General features: G+C 34.5%; 2 protein-coding genes across 2 annotated transcripts; one reads left to right on the top strand and one right to left on the bottom strand.

Moving 5' to 3' along the window:
* The first annotated feature begins 3,346 nt into the window (after positions 1-3,346).
* LOC132615542 (putative phospholipid-transporting ATPase 9) lies at positions 3,347-11,321 on the top strand. The gene is made up of 11 exons (XM_060330145.1): positions 3,347-4,387; positions 5,404-6,737; positions 7,112-7,222; positions 7,302-7,578; positions 7,858-7,946; positions 8,033-8,141; positions 8,773-8,976; positions 9,153-9,278; positions 9,392-9,490; positions 9,633-9,824; positions 10,143-11,321. The coding sequence occupies exons 1-11, from the start codon at positions 3,986-3,988 to the stop codon at positions 10,788-10,790; spliced, it is 3,591 nt and encodes a 1,196-aa protein (XP_060186128.1). The 5' UTR covers positions 3,347-3,985; the 3' UTR covers positions 10,791-11,321.
* A 129-nt stretch (positions 11,322-11,450) lies between these two features.
* LOC132615449 (probable calcium-binding protein CML16) lies at positions 11,451-12,436 on the bottom strand. The gene has a single exon (XM_060330055.1). It carries the CDS (start codon positions 12,333-12,335, stop codon positions 11,835-11,837), a length of 501 nt encoding a protein of 166 aa, XP_060186038.1. The 5' UTR covers positions 12,336-12,436; the 3' UTR covers positions 11,451-11,834.
* Between the last annotated feature and the right edge of the window lie 11,085 nt (positions 12,437-23,521).

Here is a 23,521-nt window from a genome sequence, read left to right as displayed (position 1 = left end):
TAATAAGAATATATAGCTCACTTCAAATACACTTTCACACTTTATAATCAATTCGTTCCACCAATAAAATACACATATTATTATCACTATCAACCATCAATTGATAATTCAGGCTTAAACATTCATATTGCTTAATTTGAAGAAAGCTTGAGATCAAGTGAAATTCATTTCATGCACATGACACAGATAGGAAATCAAGACTGATTCTCACGAACATGAGGAGGATCATAAGAGGAATTTCGTGTATCTTTTAACTTTGACTATTCTGTACAAAGTTGTAAATTAACATATATAAATGTAAATAGAGTGAGTCACACAGAACTCTGAGATATAGTAGAAATCTTCACCATTGAGACATGTAAGTTTAAAATCATGCCATAAATCATTATATTGCTAGGAGTTGTTAGTGTTGGGATCAAAATAGCAGGGCGTCATGCGGAAGCTATCGATTGCAAACCTTGAATGACAATGAATCAAACAACAATGAAAAACTATAAAAAGATTTGATAATATGATATGGGTTTGACCAATTGACCTACATATGATAAAACTAATATAAAGACTATTCTAAAGCTATTGAGACTACATATGCCGATGCTTTTTTGTGTCATTGTTGTATGAGAGAGATTCTTCACTATATAGAGGTCTAAAACCTTTTCCTCCAAGAAAAAGACTAGCCAAATATGGAAGAAAATTATATTTTTCTTTTAGAAAAAATAAAACAATTATGGTTATACTTTGACTTTCTTTCAAGAGAAAAGTACAACTCAAATATGGTAAGAAAATCAGGACAAAACCTTACCAGTTAGTTGCAAAATTAATATTCATTTTTTACGACCAATTAAGGGATGGTGCGGGAAGCACAAGAAACAAAAGGGAATTAATTATAGAGGTAACTTTTGGGGAAGAGGAATGTTACTGCCTTTTGTTCAAGAAGACTTCTAACAAAAACTCAGTGACAACAACTAATTTATAGAATGTATTAGTAGTGTTGTAGTAGTATTTACCAATGTAAAATGAGGATGAATAAATACTAGATTTCGAAGAAAGAAATGTATTTTTTTTATAAATAGATTAAAAATAAAAGTGTGTTACATGAAATAACATAAAGGGAGCACTATATAAGAATTTAAATGTAATGCATTGATATCATAAAACTGCACAATTAACATAAACTTATTCTAATGGATATATTATGGCATCATAAAACTAATATTTTCACAATTAACATAAACTCATGATTATTGCTTCAAGTCATGAGTGCTATTTGAGGTCAGTCAAGTGACAGTGGACCGTCAAGGCTTAGAGTTAAGTCTTAGACTTAAGGATTTTGGGCTCACTTTGTTAGTGGGGTTCTGAAGTTAACTCCTATTAGCTAGGTCGTGTTTTTGCACCTTTTTAGTTGGATGTTTTCCAGGTTAAACCTTATTCCATTTTGAATTATGTCTATCGGTGTTATTTGATTTTGGATTAGCATTCGGGATTGTATCCGAATTTATCTATTTATAGGGGCGAAGCTAGCATAAAACTAGTGGGTTCAGCTGAACCCAGTAATTTTGATTCAAGCTTGTAGTTGTCTTGAAAAATTCATTGAATATGTATAAATTGCTATTTTAGAATCTAGTAACTTAAATGAATTAGAATCCTAAAGTCACAAAATTCAAATCCTGGCTTAACCTCTCTCTATTTATGTTTTATTGGCATTAAAATATAAGTATTTCCAAAACTATTACGTGATAAGTTTTGATTCTCTTGCCGTATTAGATGTCTATACACATGACTATGATAATTACACAGATAATTAGACTTAGTTCTCTGAAACTTCCTTTTTAGTCTATTTCTAACACTGATTTAAATAAGATATACAGACTAAGATAAAATATATTGTCATGTTTTTGTCTTTATCTGTTGGAATTAAACGTATCAATATCCTGCTACAATTATCTGGACTAAGATATGTAAATATTTTGTCTTAACCTCCTTGATACTTATAAGTATCGGGCTACAAGTGCTACGTGTTTATAAACAACCTAACACAAATTATATTGTATTTTTGTCTTCACCTATATGGAACTTCTTTTCTAATATCTGCTACAATTATCCATGTTACGTACAGATTAGATTGATTAAAATATAATTCTGTCTTCATCTTCATGACACTTGCACATATTGGGGCGGAGCCATATACACTACTAATTTTTTTATTTTTATTTTCCCACAAATTTCTCACTGAAAATTGTTCAGTGACTATTTTTCACTGAATGCCAGTGGAAAAAATCTGGATTGTAGTGTCTTCACACGGAAAAATTAGAACGTTTCCCACCATTTAAATGGGAACCTGTTTCCCACCATGCGTTTTCCCAGTGAGCTGGTTCGATGGGAAGGAGGTGGAAAAATCATGTTTTATCGCACAAATTTTCCACTGAATGTCGATGGGAAAAATCACTGTTTCTAGTAGTGATAGATTCGGCAAAATTAAATAATTTTGACTCAAATTCAGTATTTATGGTAAAATAATAATTAATATGTACAAAATAATCTATCCAGTACTCGATAAGTAGAAAAAATTCCTCATCTGCCCATATTACTTGTCATGTTTCGCTTCTCGAGAGTCATTTTGACTAATCTTTAAAGTTAAATTAGATTAGTTTAATCCACTATTTTTAAATTATAATTTAGATATTCATAAATTATACGACAAGTAATATAAGTTGCAACTATTTTTATATCAATAATACAACAACAACAACAACAACATTATTCTAGTGTAATTCCACAAGTGGAGTTTAGGTAGAATAGAATGTACGCAGACTTTACTACTATCTAATTAATAGGTAGTGAGGCCGTTTTCATTAGATGCTAGACTAAAGTAATCAATTATCTTAATGCACCAGACTACCCTTTCTTTTATTAGCTAAAGTTGATGCAGTTTTTTACTCTCAAAAATTGAAACATGATAAGTATTTTAAGACAGAGGAAATAATGTCCAAATCTCATAAACTAAAAATCCTGTCTCACGCGCTTTCTCTCTCACACACACAGCTACAATGATCTGTTTTAAGAGTCAAGGGTACCTGTTTATACAGTTACTATTCAGCAATATGCTTTTAAATACAGAGTTAGATAAATACAAAAATATAGATACATACTTTTTTGTCCTCACTCTGAGGGAAAACCAAGATCAGTAATGAAAGAATCCACCCGTTATATTCTTGTTAAATTTTCCCGCGAAAAGCTAAAACAAAGACATACACATTAAATTTCTTCACTTTTTTCATTCATGTGATGAGAACCAATTTGCAATATTTATTAGGTCATTATTAAGTGATGTCAATTTGTATTCTTTTAAAGAATAGTTTTTATCTAATATTTTAGAGTTTTCTTTAAGGTTAGTCCAAATTTATGTTAAAGTCAACTCCCATGAGAGAGAAGAGAAGATCAAATTCATTATTCAAAATGTTAGTAGTCTTAGGCAAAAGGAAGATCAACTAACTTTTCTTGTCACATTGTCTTACCATAAATAAATTTGAAGTCAACAGTCTCCTTTCATTTCTTCTTTTCACCTTTTATTTCAATTTGACTATAGAAATGTCTCTTTATGTTTTTGAGTCATTAAAAATTTCTATAAAGATTAGAGCTTTTTAAGGGTATGTTTGATATTCTCTGCCACCAACTAATCCTATCATATTTTCCTCCTCTTCTTGTTTGTGAAAGCTATATAATGGTCTAAAAGGTTTTTTTTTTTTTTTTTTTTTTTTGGGTTTCAAGCTATTTTTTTATCTGGGGTTCTGTTATTTGGATATATTATACATTTATTCGTTGGTGGGGTGTGAGAAAGTTTTGATTTTCAAGAAGGTTATTCTGTTTCTAGGCAATTGAAAAAGGGTTATTCTTGAAAAACTCCATTTTTCCTTGCTGAAAAGAATAATATTCTTGTACTTCATTTTGTGTTTGGTAGAAAAAAAAAGGAGAAGGATAAAAAAAAATGAAGACAAATAGTAGAAGAAGGAAATTACATCTTAGCAAGATTTACACATTTAAATGTGGGAGAGCATCATTTTTAAGTAATGATGATCATTCACAGATTGGTGGACCAGGTTATTCAAGAGTTGTTTATTGTAATGAACCAAGTAGTTTTGAGGCTGTAATTAGAGATTATGTTGATAATTATGTGAGTACTACAAAGTATAGTGCTGCAACTTTCTTACCAAAGTCATTATTTGAGCAGTTTAGGAGAGTGGCTAATTTTTACTTTCTTGTTGTTGCTATATTGTCATTTACACCATTGACTCCTTATTCTGCTGCCACTGCTGTTATTCCTCTGGTTATTGTCATTGGTGTGACTATGTTGAAAGAAGGTATTGAAGACTGGCATAGAAAGCAACAGGTATTTACTCTTCTTCTTCTTCTTCTTGGATGATTTATCCTTTTGAGTAATTAAGTACAGTTAGTAGCGGAGCTAAGAATTCAAAAAAAGAAAATTCATTTTTTTGCAAAAAGCAATTATTGTTGCCCTATTTACATAGTATAAATTTTCAGTCAATCGAACCCCCTTGCACCCCTTTGCCTCCGCCCCTGAGTAAAGTACCTTGGGAGCTGAAAACCACTTGGTAGGGAGGGCTATACCCACTTACTGAGCCTACCTGGCACGAATTTGGATTAGTTGGGCTATTCCAAAAAAAAAAAACAAAAAATTATAGTGAAAGAAGTTTTTCACTTGCTTCTTTTCCTTTGTTCTGCTTCAAGTTGTTCTTTTGGATATTTTAACTTTGCTTTGGAAGAGTTCTTTATGAATCTGTGGCTGCTTAAAAACAAATACCAGTGGCAGTATAATGTTTACTTACTGGAATATATACAAGTATTGCATGATATGTTGAGTGGACTACTTTAAGTGGTAAAACCTCTCTTAATTGCACATAGTAATCTTTTAGTAGTTCAGATATAGGCAAAAGCACCTTTTTTTCATTAGCAGTGTCATGTCTTAGAATATTATGTTTTCAGATTTTTTCTTTTTCTTTTTGGGACTACTTTCATTATTTCCCTATTGATTGTTGAGTGGACCACTCTAAGTGAAGACAAGAATCTTGTAAAACCTCTCCTGATTGTACATAGTAATCTTTTAGCAGCTCAAATATAACAAAAGCACCTTTTTGCATCAGCAGTGTCATATATAAGAATATTATGATTTTCAGATTTTCATTCTTTTCTTTTTGAGGCTACTTTCATGCTTTCCCTATTGATTGTTGAGCAGGCTACTTTAAGTGAAAGACGATAGACTTGTAAAACATCTCTTGATTGTCCATGGTAATTGTTTAGCAGTTTAAATGATATACACATTCTATTGTTATCATTGGAGACTACTTTATGTGATTATCATTTGTCTTTTCATTTTCTACCTTTCAGGATATTGAGATGAATAATAGGAAGGTCAAAGTACATAAAGAGAATGGAGTTTTTGACCACACAGAATGGAAAAACTTGAGAGTCGGTGACGTTGTTAAGGTGGAGAAGGATGAGTTCTTCCCGGCAGACCTATTGTTACTTTCCTCAAGTTATGAAGATGGCGTCTGCTATGTTGAAACCATGAATCTCGACGGGGAGACTAATTTGAAGGTTAAACAGGCGTTGGAGGTGACTTCATCTTTGCATGAAGATTCCCACTTCAAAGACTTTAAGGCTTTTGTTAAATGTGAAGATCCTAATGCTAATTTATATTCTTTTGTTGGAACTATGGAATATGAAGAAAAGCAGAATCCTCTTTCTCCTCAGCAATTACTTCTCAGAGACTCTAAATTGCGAAACATGGATTTCATATATGGCGCTGTTATCTTCACTGGCCACGACACAAAGGTCATGCAGAACGCCACTGATCCCCCTTCGAAAAGAAGCAAAGTTGAGAGGAGAATGGATAAAATCATTTACTTCTTATTTGGACTTTTGGTCACTATGTCCGTTGTTGGATCGGTCTGCTTTGGATTTCTGACTAAAGAAGACCTCGATGATGGACATAAAAGGTGGTATCTACGACCTGATGAATCCGACATATATTTTGATCCCAATAGAGCTTTTGCTGCTTCCGTTTACCATTTTCTGACAGCCGTGATGTTGTATGGCTACTTGATTCCGATATCCTTATATGTGTCGATAGAAATTGTTAAAGTTCTTCAGAGTATGTTCATTAATCAGGACATTCATATGTATTATGAAGAAACTGATAAACCAGCACATGCCCGGACCTCAAATTTAAATGAAGAACTTGGCCAGGTTGACACAATACTTTCAGACAAAACCGGTACCTTGACTTGTAACTCAATGGAGTTTGTCAAGTGCTCTGTGGCTGGAACGGCTTATGGACGTGGTATTACAGATGTCGAGAAGGCATTGGCTAAAAAAAATGGTTCTCCATTGATGGTAAATGATCAGGACTCTGCTGTTAGTCCCAAGAAGTCCTCAATTAAAGGCTTTAATTTTAAGGATGAGCGAATCATGAATGGGAGTTGGGTGCATGAGCCACATTTAGATGTCATACAGAAGTTTTTCCGTTTATTAGCAGTCTGCCATACGGTCATACCAGAAGTGGATGAAGGTACAGGTAAGATTTCATATGAAGCTGAATCTCCAGATGAGGCGGCTTTTGTAGTTGCAGCTAAAGAAATTGGCTTTGAACTATTTAAAAGGACACAAACAAGTGTTTCAGTGCATGAGTTGGATCTGGTATCTGGCAAGAAAGTTGAGAGGTTAGTTCACGTCAAACATGTCTCCGCAGTATGTTTTTTCAACAATTTAATTTTTTGAAATAATAGTATCTCTGAGATTTTGCTGCCTCTTGATGAAGGCAAGTTAAAAAGCATATTAACTTAGTAAGTACTTTTTATATATTACACCATACACTCCCAGAGACATTTTATGTTCAAGATTGTGTAGTGAAAACAACCTAGTACCCATGTCATTTTAAATTTTGTGCTTATAATAAAAATGACATTTTATCTATATGAAAGATCTGCAAGTTCACAGAATGAAACACTTTTGAGATCTTATTTACAGATACCGCTGTCTTGATGTTGAATTTATTTCGGATATTAAGAGTAATCATAGATTTCTTTGTTTGCAGGTTATATAGCATTTTGAATGTTTTGGAATTTAATAGTGCAAGAAAAAGGATGTCTGTAATAGTAAAGGATGAGGAGGGAAAGATATTGCTACTATGCAAAGGTGCTGATAGGTTAGTAAAACTGCAACTTAACAAGCGCCATAACTTCCTTAAATTCTGCTGACTTTGTTTTTTTTCCTTCTTTATGCAGTGTCATGTTTGAAAGGCTCGCGAAAAGTGGAAGGGAATTTGAAGAGATAACAAGGGAACATGTAAACGAGTATGCTGATGCAGGCTTGAGGACCTTGATATTGGCTTATCGAGAAATCACTAAGGACGAATACCAAATATTCAATGAGCAATTTTCAGAGGCCAAGAATTCAATTAGTGCAGACCGTGATGCGATGATTGATGAAGCAACCGAAAAGATTGAAAACGGGTTGATTCTACTAGGCGCCACGGCTGTTGAGGACAAACTCCAACAAGGGGTAAGTTATATAAAGTCACAGGGTCTCTATTGGAGGATTATAGCATTTGTAGTCAGAATTATATAGGAATATGTTTTCCAGTTTCTAGTCAAAGTAGGTCTCGTACTATTATAAATAGGGGTGCTACTACTTATTTTCATATAGTAGTGGAGTACAAGGAAATTGGAGAGATCATTCAAAGATTTATTGAGTTTATGAATAAATTATTTTCCTTCAGTCTCTTCCCACCAATCACCATTTGTATGTGTTGTATGACTTTTGTTCTGTTATTCATTGTAGGTTCCGGAATGCATTGACAAACTTGCACAAGCAGGTATCAAGATATGGGTTTTGACTGGGGATAAAATGGAGACAGCCATTAATATCGGGTATAGTATTTGGTTATGAGTTTATATTAATTTATTTTATTCAATCACTGCTTGTCTAAACATCTTTTATCCATAATGTGTTGCAGTTATGCCTGTAGTTTGCTTAGACAAGGAATGAAGCAAATTACCATAAACTTGGAAACACCTGATATTATAGCAACAGAGAAAGGAGGAGACAAAGATTCTATTGCCAGGGTAAATACCTATCCTGTTTTTCCCCTGCAAATTTATATCTTTCTATGTCACATTACTTACTAGGTGTTTATCGAAATATTACCTTGCTTTTTTTAACAGTGTATGATTTTTGTTACACAATTTCACCAATGCTCTTCTTGAAGCCCATATATTCTGATATTTTTCTCTTTGGTAGCTCCCTTTTCATGGATAATTACCTTTTTGGATCGCAATAAAAAATAATAACCGGAAATTGTATATGTTTTGTACATTAAGTATAAATATACATATGATATACATATTTTGTGCACAAATATACATATCATATACCTGATCAATGTATAGGTTTCGTATTTTTTTGGCTAGCGTCCGTAACTAATTTCGGCCAACGGGCCAAAAATGAAAAAATCCCTTGAAAATATTGGTATCCTCGCTCTCGGTTTCTCTGCACACCCGTGTATCCACATGCTGTCTCCCTCTAAATACCGTTCAATTTCCAAGCAATAACCAAAAAGAAAATAGATAATGCCCCATGGAATCCCCTTAGGAACACTTTCCCTGGCTTTGCATTGGTTACTTGAGGAGATATGCTGTCAATAAATATTAAGGTTTAACACTGATGGAGTTTTATGTTATTTCATCTTTGTTATAGGCGTCAAAGGAAAGTGTTGTGCAACAAATTATAGAAGGGAAGGATTTACTTACGGCTTCAAGCACAGAGGCATTTGCTTTAATCATCGATGGGAAATCTCTTACATATGCTCTAGAAGATGACACAAAAAGATTGCTCTTAGACCTTGCAATTGGATGTGCCTCTGTTATATGCTGTCGTTCATCGCCTAAACAGAAGGCGTTGGTGAGTACAATTTGTCGTCACCACCAAAAATGCTGCTATTAAATTGTGACACCTTTCACATTTTCTCTTTCTCACTACAGAATAATCCTCTCTTGTATCCTGTCTTTGATTTGATTTCTCATCCTTCCGTGCTTGGTTTGATCCACTCTAAAAATACTGATCTTTGGAATATACAGGTAACAAGACTTGTTAAATTTGGGACCGGAAAGACAACTTTGGCCATTGGAGATGGAGCTAATGATGTAGGAATGCTTCAAGAAGCTGATATTGGAATTGGAATCAGCGGAGTTGAAGGAATGCAGGTGAGAGCTTATACATTTCTCTTGACTTTTGCAGCAATAAAAAGTTCTACTTCTTGCACCTGTCCATATGATTTTGTTTCTTAATATTCTTTTACCTGTTTTACGCTTGTTAGGCTGTTATGTCAAGTGATGTTGCAATTGCTCAGTTCCGGTTTTTGGAACGCTTGCTTTTAGTGCATGGGCACTGGTGTTACAGAAGGATCTCTTCAATGGTAATCCATATGCTACTGGATTCATTCCTTAGATTTGTTGCCCAAAAAATTCAACTTGTTGCTTTCTAGGAAATCGTTTTGAAATTATTTCTAGTTTTTCTCGTAGAGCATTCCTGTAGCTGGTTTTTCTTTTTCCTTGCAGATATGCTACTTCTTCTACAAAAACGTTGCATTTGGTTTTACTCTCTTCTTATATGAGACATATGCATCATTCTCCGCACAGCTTGCGTATAATGATTGGTTTCTGTCGCTTTACAATGTCTTCTTCACATCACTACCTGTGATTGCTTTGGGAGTTTTTGATCAAGATGTATCCGCCCGGTATTGTCTTAAGGTATGTCAAACTTCACGTGTAGAGTTGATATTTTAGGCTGCTTTCATGTCAGTATAGTTTATTGGACATGATCTGTCATTATTTGAAGGGATTTTTTCATTTTTGGTCCGTCGGCCTAGTTACGGGCGCTAGCTAAAATATACAAAACATATACACTGATTATGTATATTATATCTATATTTATGTATATAATATGTATATTATATGTGCATTTAACCTATACATTGCTGGATATTTGTTAAATTAGATCACGGACGGCATTGGACTTTAATTATCTCTTAATTTCTAAAGTAGTTTATCCTATGTATTTTGTGGCAGTTTCCTATACTGTATCAAGAAGGTATACAAAACGTCCTTTTCAGCTGGCGTCGTATAATTGGCTGGATGTTAAATGGGGTTTGCAGCGCAGTTATTATCTTCTTCATCTGCATAACAGCATTAGATCCTCAGGCCTTCAATAAAGATGGTAAAATTGGTGACCATTCAATTGTCGGAGCGACGATGTACACATGCGTGGTTTGGGTTATGAACTGCCAAATGGCTCTTGCTGTTAGTTACTTCACCTTAATCCAGCACGTTTTCATCTGGGGCGGAATAGCTCTGTGGTATGTTTTCCTACTAATATATGGATCCATGCCTACGACACTTTCCACCAACGCCTACCAAGTCTTTGTGGAAGCTCTCGTTCCCTCTCCGTTATACTGGTTAGTCACGATATTAGTGGCTGTTTCGGCTCTAGTTCCCTACTCTGTATACGATGCAATTCAGTTCCGGTTCTTTCCAATGTACCATGGGATGATTCAATGGATACGGTATGAGGGGAGTTCGAATGACCCCGAGTTCTGCAACGATGTGAGGCAGCGGTCGATAAGACTCACAACTGTGGGTTTTACTGCTCGTTCGATAGCAAGAACTAATTCTAGTCTAAAAAGACATGAATGGTATTCAAGGATAACGTTTGACTAGAGTTCTCTCAGAAAGATCAGACTTCAGACCTACAAAAACACAGTTTTTGGAACTGGAATTTGCTCGTTGTATATAACTTGAGGGACAGGCGGTCTTGTATGAAAATATTTGCATGGAGATTCAAGCTAACAGATGCAAGACAGGCAAAATTCTGCCATAACATGTCTTAAACAGGCAGAAAAATGCCCCACAAGTTGTAAATTTTGTCGATAGTTGGGCCCCACTTCCTACGGCTACAGCCAGCACCAAGAGCCTAGAAAGTTATAGGCACTAGTTCATTAAGTCAATGAAGCTGCAGTCAGTTCTGATGTTTATGCCGCAAAATGTGTATAGTAATTCTTTTATATCTTGTGGAATAATGAGAACTTTCTTAAATACTGGAACAAGTACAGTAGATAAAATATGTAAAGAGGTAGCAATCATCTTGTGTAAATTTTCTAGCAAGCACTAAAGAATGACCATATTTCTATTTGGAATGTGTATGTACACTACAATACAGAAATTTCCCTACATGCATTCTCTAAATTGCAATGAAAGCTGCAAAATTTCCTTGTTCTTTGGCATCAGTTCTGGAAAAGAAAGCAGATGAAATATCACATAAATTGAAACAGAGGAAGTACTTTAAATTCAATGCGAAGACATGCACATAACATAGTTACTATAAGAGTTTTAAAAAAAGACATTACAACTTCGTCAGTTGTTCTTCTCCTCCTTAAATCAAATACAACGAGGGACATAATGGGTCATAAAATGTCCTATAATCTGACCGTAAAAACACAAAAAGCTAAAAAGAAAAAAATGTCAACATAAATACAACACAACAAAGGTCTCCATTAGACCGAGTCCAACATCTCAAACTACAATGGTTCAACAAAAGATCAAATATTTTAACGTCAATGATACCATGTTCATGTTGGATGAAATTAACCTATGTTGCTCGGACTCTCTAAAACTGTCATCACATGCGACAACATTTTTATAGAGTACGAGGAACATAGAAATTTACACGAAAGGCCACCTTATAAACATACCGAAAATTAATAATTAAGCCACGGGTTCGGAGACAGTATTTATTCCAAGAAAATCCGTAGCAGATTTTCCAAGAATATTAGCAAACTCATTAAAACTTATAACACCATCACCATTCGTATCAGCTTCTTGCATGAGATTCGACAATTCTCTATACGTCAAAGGATGTCCCATTTTCGCCATTTGTCCCGCTAGTTCCGCAGCAGTTATATAACCATTACCATCCCTATCAAACGACCTAAAAAGCTCCATAAGTTGATCTTGATTCATCAATATATCTTCATTCATATCAGGCATAATGGCATTTACGAGCTCATCGAATTCGATAGAGCCATTGCCATTATGATCGATTTTTGCGAGTAATACGTGGAGTTGATCGCCACCAGGTTTGAGGCCAAGGGAACGGAGGAGAGCGGCGAGTTCTAGCTGAGTTAAGGAGCCGTCGTTGTCGAGGTCGAAACGCATGAATATGTCTTTTAGTTGTTTGAGTTGGTCGGATTTTAAGGTTGTCATCATGGTTGTTGCGGAGGAGAAGGGAAAAAAGGAGGAAAAAGGAAGGAAATGTGGAAGTATTTTTTGGTTTTGGTGATGAGAATTGGTGGAGGAAAGAGAAAGGAGAAACCGTAAGAAAAATGGAGGAATAGTGGAGAAAAAAAGAAAGGAGGGATTGAGGATTGAAAGGGGGGGGGGGGGGGGAGGGGGGGGGTGAAGGTGGGGATGGGGTAGAGGAATTGAAGAAAGTTTCTTAAGGGGTTACTCATTTCTTTTTTTCTAGTTATTTTGGTCAAATTTTCATACATATTTTATTGTACACCCTCCATCCCAATTCAAGTGTCCTACTTTCTTTTTTGATATATAGCAAAAAAATTGACTATTTCTATATTTAGTGAGTTGACAATTCAAAAATAGGAGTTTAAAATCACAAGATTCAAAGGATATTTTAGTATGTTATGCACATCTTTAATTTAGGACCATAAGATTCAACAATTTCTTTTTATTTCTTAAACTTTGTGTTAGTCAAACTAAGACACCTAGAGGTCATTTGGTATGCGGGACAAGGTGGAAATTCTCAGGATTAAGTTTAGGAAAAAATTTATACCTTGTTTGGTTGAAGGTATAAATTTATACTTTCAACTAAACAAAGTATAACTTTTATCTCAAACTCAACTCCCGTTTGGCCATAGATTTTGGAGCATATTTTGAAGATTTGTTTTCAAATCTTTGTTTGGCCATAAAATTTTGACAGATTAAAAACAAGTGAAACTTACATAAACAACTACCTTTTAATAGCTTCTAACAATTTATAGCTACTTTTTTCTATATTTACAAATCGTAACTAGTTTTTGTTGTATTCGGTTGTATTTCGCGTTTTTGAAATACACGGAAATACAAAATACGGCAGAGTTCGCATTTTTGAAATACACTGAAATACAAATCTGGCAGAGTCAAAATAGGCTATATTTATGGAACAGAATCTCTTCTTTCATTTTAAATGGTAAGTCAAATTAGATCAACCATGTATCACGCATAACTGTTGAAGTTCCATAACAACCCACGTTTCTCTCTCCAAATTACTTCATTCCAAACTTTAGAAATACTTCCAAATACAGAAAAATATATACTGGAATACAATGAAATATGATTGATTGTTTAAGAAATATAAAATTGTAGTATGCGTATATACAATGGAATACAGTGAAATATATCAGAAACTGTTTTATAAATTAGAAATACATTGAAATACAACGAAATATACTGAAACAGTACACTGAAATATACTGAAACGTTTTATCAAACACTTGGTGAGCATGAAGCTCCACAACTCTCATCGGCGGTGGAGTATGCGTTGAACCACCGCTGCCGCCGCGGAGAAGAAGTGGCAGTGTCGGAAAAGTAAGGAACAAACCAAAACGTCAAAAAACCTGAAATTGAACAAGAGTAGAAACTATTCAAATGGAACTTCAAGTATTTTCAGGAATTTGATAATTTGTGAGGCTGTGGATACTGATGACGGCGTCGTTGTATTGGTGGAGACCAGAATGTGCAGCACCAAGATGAGAGTAACCTTTAGCCCAATCAGGTTTAAGGTCAACAGTCTTTTGAGCATCGGTCAAAGCGTTGGAGTATTGGGCTAAAGATGCGTAGGCAACAGATTGGTTAGAGTAAAGGACATGATTGGTAGGGTTAAGATTGATGGCTTCAGTGAATTAAGTTATTGCGTCAGTGAAATTGCCGGATGAGAAAGCGGCATTACCTTTAGCTTTAGCTTCATCAAATCTTTAAGAAACATTTAAACACACATTTCTTTGACATCAAACAATCACCAGACCTGTGGGCATTAAAATTAAAATCCAATTATAGATCCAAAAACTTTTAGAAGTTTCGCAATGCCAATGGAAGAAAAATTGTAAAAGCAATTAGAATTGGCTGTGCCGCAGCTGAAGGCGTCAATGGAAGTAGATCTCACAGATCGAGGGCGGCATTCGGAGGGTCCAGGCAAGGGAAGTAGATCCCACAGATCTGGGGGCAGGAGAGGGAACGGAGAGAGAGAAAGAGAAGGGTGAGGGAGAAATAGATTTGAGAGGTGAGAGAAAACCAATTTAAAAGAGAAACTTGTGAATTACAGGACACTAGTTATGATGTGTAATTTAAGAAAATATTTTAGTTATGAACAATAAATAAAATAAAAGGTAGTTACTATTCATAAATAGGTCTTAGAAGTAGCTATGACAAGTAAATTTAGCTAAAAACAAATCTTCAAATTCTTAAATTCTGGCTCAAACCTGTTTTTGGGCCAAGATCTATGTTTTGGCCTTTTCAAAACTTTTAAAAACTACCCCAAACTTTTGTATTTTGTAAAGAAAACTCATATGACCCAACTAATTCTATCTACCACATTTCTCCATTAAAGCCATATCTACCATGTTTCCGCAATTAAAGCAGTCTCTTCTATAAAGGGAAGATTGTTCGCACAATGTGGAAAGATTATATTAAAGAATAGCTAGTTACTACTATTGTTTTTTTTTTCCTGCATGGATGAAACTTTCTATTGTAATTTGAATTGTAATAGCTAGTAAATGTGTTATTATCCATTGTTATTAAAATATCGTGTTCTGCATAATTTGGGATTAGCAAGTACGTATGTTTTGTATGGTTGGGTATTCTTGATAGTTTTTAGAACTTATGGGTATAAGTAATGTTTCATGTTTTTTAAAACAAAAAGTGAAATATATTTTGAAAAACTATGGCCAAACACATTTTCAAAACAAGGAAAACTTTAGCCAAATCAAGTTTTTCAAAAGTTTTTTGGGAATCTATGGCCAAATGCTAGCTTAGTCTTGGATATTCCATCTTATCCCATAAGCTTGGTATTATTTTATCTCACCTTTCAGATGAGATAAATTAATCCAGGGATTAAAATCCCAAGACTATAATCCCGAGATAACTTAGTCGCATCCTTAAATCGGAAAGGTGGGAGTAATATTTTTTGACGTTTTTCTTATTTTACTTTATTTTTCTTACGATATGTGTAAACAATGGACCGAAAATGGTCAATTATGATTCGTCAATTTGGTCAGTGAAACGGTTAGAGAAAGTAGAAAAGAAATGAAACGGATGGATCTAGTAATCATCAAGAAGACCACCTTTTAGGCATCGCATGAAGTTTTAAAAAGAAGGACGACAATATTGAGTTTCGAAAACAAATCGCCGGTGATTTGTAAAAGGAAGGTGAGGATGAGTCATCATGCCTCTTATGCCCTAGAAGACACACATGATATAATGGTCTTAACATGGTCACTATCAACCCCAAAAGTTCATACTCAGTTTAAATTGTAGGCTACAATTCGCCTACATGAAGTCGGAATCACTAGTAATTAATTATTGGTCAACCATAAAAGGCGGTGAATTTGTACTCAAACCTTGTACAGACTGCCCGTCACACTATGAGACATGTATTGGGGTTTCTTCATCCACAAATGGTGATTTATAGAGAGAGGAAGGTGATTTATAGAGGAGGATTTGTGTATCACTTTGAAGAAGGAACCTAAGTCGATATCTACTAAGTCAAAGACTTCGGATCTTCCTATGACTAAAGGACGAAATGATCTCAACCGTTCATCTCACACCAAGTCACCCATATCTCATCCGTTGATCAATACAACTGGAAGAATAAAACTTGGAGCACCTAATATTCCCACTCTAGACATAGCAGATTTGGGAATTACGAGGAAGCTTTCTTATACATAGTTTTCTTTTATTTTAATTGATAATTTGTTAGTTTGTTACACCATAGCTAGTAGATGGTACATAGAGGATTATTTCTTCTTTATTCTTTACCTGTATTTATACATGTACAATTCCTATTCAATACTCAGTGGAAATATAGAAAATTTCTACATCACAATTGTTTCTTTCTTTTCCCCAAATTCTTATATGGTATCAGAGCTTTAGGTTCAAATTCACCCAATTAAGCTTTCCCTATTCTCATTCAACCTCAATGGAGGACACTGCTAATAAATCTGTTGAAACCACACCAATTTCTGAGTCTGAATCTTCAGCAGATGTGAAATCTGGAAAGTCAGTCATTGATTCATCTCAGCCCTTCTACCTTCATTATTCCGACTCACTAGGAATGCTTCTAATGAACACTCTTTTCTATGGAAAAGGATGATGGGTATTCTTATTTCCTTTTCTGCTAAAAGAAAGCTGGGTTTCATAGATGGAACCATTGCTCAACCCATAATCTCATTAGATACCTTCAAACTTTGGAATCGTTGCAATGATATGGTAATCTCCTGGTTAGTTAATGCCCTGTCCAAAGAAATAGGAGAAAATGTCTTATACTAAAAAAACAGGCAAAGAAATCTGGAATGAACTAGAAGAAATATTTTGACAAAGAAATGGTCCACAACTATACCAGTTACAAAAGGAGATCAGTGAACTTACACAGTCAAACATGGATATAGCAGGGTATTACACAAAGCTCAGAAGGCTTTGGGATGAACTGGATAGTTTGGACATGTGTCAACACTGTTCTTGTGACTGTGCATGTGGGGGTAAGGCTAGAACATAGAAATCACAGCAAGATAGGAGGCTCATTCAGCTCCTCATGGGACTGAATGAATCTTATGCAGGCGAAAGAAGCAGTCTATTGATGATTTCACCACTTCCTTCAATCAACCATGCTTACTCTTTTCTTATTAGAGATGAAAAGTAGAGATATGTTCAACTGAATCATCACCCCATGGAGGCTGTATTCTTTTCTACAAAATAGTAGTATAGTGGAGACAGGTTCAATCTTGAGAAAAGAACAATGCAGGAAACAAGAGCAGGAAATATGTTATGTACTCATTGCAAGAAAAGAAACCATAGTGTGGAGAAATGCTATAGACTTATTGGTTTTCCTGCAGATTTTAAATTTACTAAGTCTAAGAAGTCTACTCCTAAAAGTAAGGCAGTCATATCTCAGATTTCAATCTCAACAATTGATCTAGGGGACTTGCCAATGACACCGAATCAATACCACAACCTCTGTCACCTTTTCCAAAAATGCTAGTACTAAGTTGGGATCTAATGCAGACCAAGTTACCGAGAATAATGCAGTTGCCAACTATGCTGGTATTTCTAATACTTATCCATTGACTAAATCATATACTAAAGTCTTTATTAATCACATATCTTGGATATTGGACTCAGGAGCAAATAAGTATATGACCTCAGATTTGAGCTTGATGTTCGATGTATAAAATCTTTCTAAACCTATTTTTGTCAATCTTCCTAATTTTCACTAGAGTTCAAGTTTTTCAATCAGGATCTATGACCATTCTTCCTAAACATTAAGATGCAAGTAAAGCAATATTAATGCTTTTGGATGCAAGCAAAGCTATACTAATACCTCTAGCAACTACTGAGAAAGCAGTCTTAGATTTTCCTTTTAGCATTTACACTATGTGTTCATACTATTCTCTTGAAAAATATGGTCCAACTTGTCCTCCTTGACTCTGACAATGACCACCATCAGTAGGTTTTGACCCTTGAGTTGGAATACAAGGTTGCACGCTCTACATGTTTTGAGTAGAACTGCTCATTTGACTTGTTTGGCCCTCAATATCAACTATGACATTGTAAGCAGATGAGTTTCAACCTGGTTTTCCACTATAACCGTTTGTAGATTATTTGTGTTGACCATTGTAGTATGAATTGAAGTTATAAGGCTTCTTCTTAGGTTTGTAATCCTGAGGATATCCAACTACTTTGTAACATTTTTCTGTAGCATGATTCCTCATCTTGCATATCTCACAATATTGACCTTAGTTTTGATTGTAGTTTCTTTTGAACTTTTGATTACCACTGTTTCTAGTGTACATTGCTACATCAATGTTTCCCATAGATGTGGGATTTGAGCCTAACAACTTGTACTTGCAGCAATTGATTTTTGTTCCTCATCACTAGTGATCATAGCATATGCTTGGTTCAAAGTAGGCATATGACACATCAATAACAACTGACTTCTTCCTTGATTACAAGACTCATTCAGGCCCATAAGAAATTGAAATGGTTTTAGTTTTTGCAAGTGAATGACAAATTCTTTAGAATTTTCACAGTTGCAGCTAGGAGTTGGGATTAATGTTTCAAGTTCTTCCCACAAGCTCTTAAGTCTAGAAAAATATGCAGAAATAGATGATGTGTCTTGTGTGGTGGTTGCAATCTCTTTATGCATGTTATACCCCATTTTAACCGGAGTCAAAATGGTTTACAACATTCCGGTAATTCCGGAGTTAATTAAAGTTAAAGAGTCGCCACCTAATTATTTATGGTGAATTAAGACACCTAGAGTTCATTAAAGTTATTTTCTAAAGTTAACTCCATTTTAAGGTCTACTAACTTAAGATTCTAAGTAAGAGTTCAATTAATCTAAAGGGAAGGTATTAAGCACCCTTTAAGATCCGTTAAAAGAAGGTTAACCGATTGGACTTAAATTAATCAAGAAGGCTAGTACAAGGTTGTAAAAAGTTATGTCAAAGGGTGGACAATACTCAAAATTGATGCTCGAAAAATAGTTTGATTTAGATCCCCTTTGGTAAGATGGACAGAAACTGAGAATGGTTTTGTAGATACAAAAAAAAAAACCTCTTCCATGATGAACAAATACAACCTAGAATCAATAACCTGAAGATCCATTTTGGATTAAAGAAAGCCATAAGTTGTTAGAAAAAGAAAAAAAAAAGAAACAAAAGGATAGTCTTTAGTAGGACACTTATATTAAACTACGACTGGGCAAATACGAATTTGGAGGGCCAATTTTAAAACCAGTACAATGTGGTAAACTGATCACTTATTCATTGTCCATATGTCTAAATGTCATGTTCCATGTAAAAGAGGAAGTAGTCTATTAATATCTAAAGCAAAACCTTAAATGAAACTTATCTTTAAATTATAGTAACTTAGATCTTAGCAATCAGTCACACAAATACAAATAGAGGTTAGTCACGCAGAAAATCGTAATAACACCAATGAATAAGAACAGATGGTAACGTAAAAATGATAAAAGCCTCGACTTTCGCAAGCGATAAAAATATTCTGCATTATGCCTCGCTTAGGCAACGTAAGAGATCATGGACGGTGAATGTCGTGCTAACTCCGTAAGAGGTGTCGTTGAGTCTCAAAATGAAACTCTTCGGCTCCGGTGTTCATGCAAAGGAAAAGAAAAGAAAATAAGAGAAATTAGCAAAGGGAAATTTAATTCTCAACAAAGTATGGAAAGTAAAATAGATGCCGCCAAACAATTAATTCCAAGTTAATGTCCACCAAGTTCACCATGTCTAGAATGTTTCGGCACAAAATGAATATCATATACATTTTAAGAGATAGGTACAGTTTATGTATCTGAAGTGGCATCGACGTCTCAAGAAATACTCACAAAGTTAAGCGCTGCTATACATAGAGAGAAACTTAGAACTCAAGAACTAATAATTTACAAATATGTGCTTCAGAAATAAGTATGGTTTCTACTTATATAGAAGGGTCTTAAATGTAAGTTTCTATGCGAGTACCATGAAGATATATATTTCCCATTTACATCTAAAAGCTAACTCATCCGGCATTCACCGATCTATCCTTAGATAATCCATTTAAAGACAGTGACTACTGCGAATATGGCATCCGGACAGAGACTGAAATTGTACCCTACGTTCGTGGTACCTAAGCACTCTAATAAGAAACAACTATAAATACATTTCAAATATTCAACAAAATATTACCAATTACCACATAAGCCGACGTCCCTTGTCTAGAGAAAATCCGAACGAGAAAGAAATCCAACAGTGGTATCGCATGAGTTCTAAAGTATGTGTGAAAATATACTAAACATAGCTAAGAACATATATTCCCTTATACAAAATTAATAAACTCATGCTAAGTAAAGTTGCTACTGTACATTTATATCTTTTAGAACACTAAAGTGAGATCCTAAAAAAAAACATTACTGCCAAACACATCTTTTATCAGAATTTTGTGGGCACATTTTATACAGCTGCAAGCCTAAACGTGATTCTCAACACAACATTGGCGGGTAAAAGAAACTAAACAAGGGATGATATTACCTTTTTTTTGGTGCAGTGAACTGGGGCGTCGGCGTTGAATCTACTCTCGTTAGGAACAGATCGGAACTCGACACAAATGAGCTCCCGACTCATAGCCACAGCTAAAGCCCACTGGGATGGAGAAACTAACCCTGGAAACTTAAGGTTCTTCGAGCTTAAAAATGTGCAGAGGTAGTCTCTGGTATGGTGATTGTGATAAAGTAACGCTAGTAATGTTGATAGTAAAATAGTGAAGATGAAAGTAACGCTAGTAATGTTGATAGTAAAATAGTGAAGATGAAAGTAATAAGAAGGATAACAATATTAATAGTAGTAGTAATAAAAATAGTGGTGAAAATAAAGTATTTAGCTCGTTAATAAATTTAGAAGCCCGAGGGAATAAATTGGAATAAAGGAGGGACAAAATTGGGTGTCAACAATGCACATTAAAGACTCTTGATCCATCTATCTTATGATTCAAACAGATCTTACCACACAAGTTGAGCCTTAGTTGCATACATAATACCACCTAACATTCCCTTTTCTACAGAACTTAGATCCAAGACAGGACTATAGCATTAACCCTTTCCCATCTATTCCACATTGACTCAGGAAATTTATCTTTACTACAAGATCCATCTACTAAACCTGTCTTGTTTCTTCCCAATAGAGCAAGACGCATAGAATTAAACCAAATTGTAAAGTTTTCAATGCCTGTTAGTTGGAAAAAAATTAGTCGTATACCACTTTGATCAGCAGGTGACAAATATTGCGGATGATTGTAGTTGATTTCTTGAACTACTCTAGAATTCTGTGTAGAACTATTTCCTGGTCCTGTTTGAGTGTTATTCATGCCATTGTTGAAGTTATTGTTAGCTGCAACACCATTGTTGGTACTGCTATTGACTGGATCTTCGATTGCCACTTTCAAGAACTTCAAGATTGTTCAAAATGTGTTGATCTTTGTAGAATTTTGACTGAACTACCAACTTGTTAAGCTGTGTGCTCTGATACCATGTTGTAATATGAATTGAATGTAACCTAATTTGTATGAATTGAGATGGAGAAGAAGAAGATAGAGAGTAGATTCTAGAGAGAAAAATATGTATATTTCTTATTCATTCAACTGATTGTATACATGAGTACATATACATGGTATACATGAGTATATATATATAAAGTAAAGTAACTAACTAATCATAATCATAACTAACTAACTAATCATCATACTTAACTAACTTAGTGACACATATAAGTTACCATTCTACCCTTCTATATACATGCTTCTTATTTCATTCCTTCTACAATCATGTACTGATCTATTGGTTGATGTACTTGCACAATTCCAAGGCATTCATAACAAGTATAAACAACTTACTCTTGTTTCTTTAAAACGTAAACTTAATGCAAAATGATTATTTTCTTTCTATCAAAGTGATCATCCTGTATTGAAACATAAATTAATTAATCTTGTAAAAACAAGCATAAAGGAGAAACAAATCATAAGAGTTTTCGTTTCACAAAATAATCAATGATAAAGTTAATACTGACCTTGTCAGTGTGCTGGTGTGTTCACATATATGCTGCCATTTGCCATTGACCCATTAGCTCAGTTGATTAAAGCTTCGTGCTGATAACATGTTGTAAAATCAAGCTAAAAGGGTAACAATTATCGATAAGGAGATACAAGAGATGAGAGTTTTTCTTATTTCTTCCAAATGAATCCAAGTGTATATAACATGATTCTCAATACATCTATTTATAGGGTTACAGTGAGTAGTCTGTGAAAATGCGGGAAAGATTATGGGGGTGTGGGAGATGATTGAGGAGGTAGTAGAGGTGTGGGCATTACTACACATAATGATAAGGAATATTGGGGAATTAACTACATCATGGAGAAGAGCAGTGAAAACTATATTTGATTAGAAGACATTCACTTTGATTTCATAACATTTATTTGGTACTTAAAAAAATTATAAGAAAACAAACAAAGAGACTAAAACTTAGTGAGAGTTGAGACGGTGGGGCTATGACACGTTTCTTAGCTCATTTTAGCCCAAACAATTTTTGGGCTGATCACTTCGGCGGGTTAGGCTATAACCCGTTTTTTAGCTCATTTTAGCTCCAATCCATTTCAGCCAAGTAACTTTTAAGCGGGTCAGTGACCTGCCCATTTATTTACTCACCACAATTTGACTCGCCCAAATCCAACCCAACCTGGCTATTTGATACTCCTAGAGAGAATCAATATATGTAAAATATAAGGAGTTCCCTGCAAAATATTTATATTTGATTCATACAATTTTAGTGAACGGGCAAAGTGAAATAGGTCAATAAAAGTGTTAAAATAGTTTTTTAAAAAAAATTAAATATTTTTTTAATAGGTTGGCTGAAAAGAATTCCACATCGGCAAAATTCTCCAAAACTATCACCGAAATTAATTGAGTGACTTTATAGGTGAAATGAAAATAATAGAGTTGACTTTTCTATTATAAAACAAAGAAAAGTGATTGTAAGACCATTACCAGCCTAGGATCACGTATCGAACAACCCAACCTGTACAAAAGGCGTCAAAGCCCCTTGACTAGGTTGGAGCTATAAAGTTTTGAGTGATCGTCTAAGAATTCAACTCTAATAATTAATACTTCATCCGTTTTAATTTATGTGAACCTATTATTATTTGGGGAGTTTACGAGGTGGTTCTTTGACCACGCTTTCGTTAAATTATTCGAATTATAAATTATCATGACTTATAGTACTTTTTATATAGTTTCTAAATATATAAAAAAAAAATACAAATTTGAAAAATCTATGTCAAAATTTACGATCAAAGTTATAAAATATGACCTTATGCTCCGAAAAAATTCACATAAATTGATACAGAACTAGTATATTAAAAAATTATTATAAAAAATCAAATTAAGAGAGCTTAACATAATATTGTAAACCTTAAGGGAGATTAGTATTACAAAGTCAACTATGAGGAGAGATGTTTGAAATAATTACTAAAAAAAAATATGAGGATGAGGTGGAAAAAAAGAAATGGGGCCTTCTGAATTCTAATATCTTGCATTGGCAGCAACATTGAGCAACCATCGCCCAATCTCATTGATTGTGACA

Source organism: Lycium barbarum, chromosome 10 (assembly GCF_019175385.1).
Source record: "Lycium barbarum isolate Lr01 chromosome 10, ASM1917538v2, whole genome shotgun sequence".
NCBI classification, from domain to species: Eukaryota; Viridiplantae; Streptophyta; class Magnoliopsida; order Solanales; family Solanaceae; genus Lycium; species Lycium barbarum.
The sequence above is the reverse complement of the archived record's forward strand: the minus strand, read 5'-3'. Positions and strand labels throughout refer to the sequence as shown.

Excerpts from the sequence above, each read along its gene's own strand:
- LOC132615542 (XM_060330145.1), top strand. The coding sequence starts at position 3,986 with ATGAAGACAAATAGTAGAAGAAGGAAATTACATCTTAGCAAGATTTAC. Across the intron at positions 7,223-7,301 it reads CTATGCAAAGGTGCTGATAG|TGTCATGTTTGAAAGGCTCG; the intron begins GTTAGTAAAACT and ends TTCTTTATGCAG. Across the intron at positions 7,579-7,857 it reads AGGACAAACTCCAACAAGGG|GTTCCGGAATGCATTGACAA; the intron begins GTAAGTTATATA and ends TATTCATTGTAG.
- LOC132615449 (XM_060330055.1), bottom strand. The coding sequence starts at position 12,335 with ATGATGACAACCTTAAAATCCGACCAACTCAAACAACTAAAAGACATA.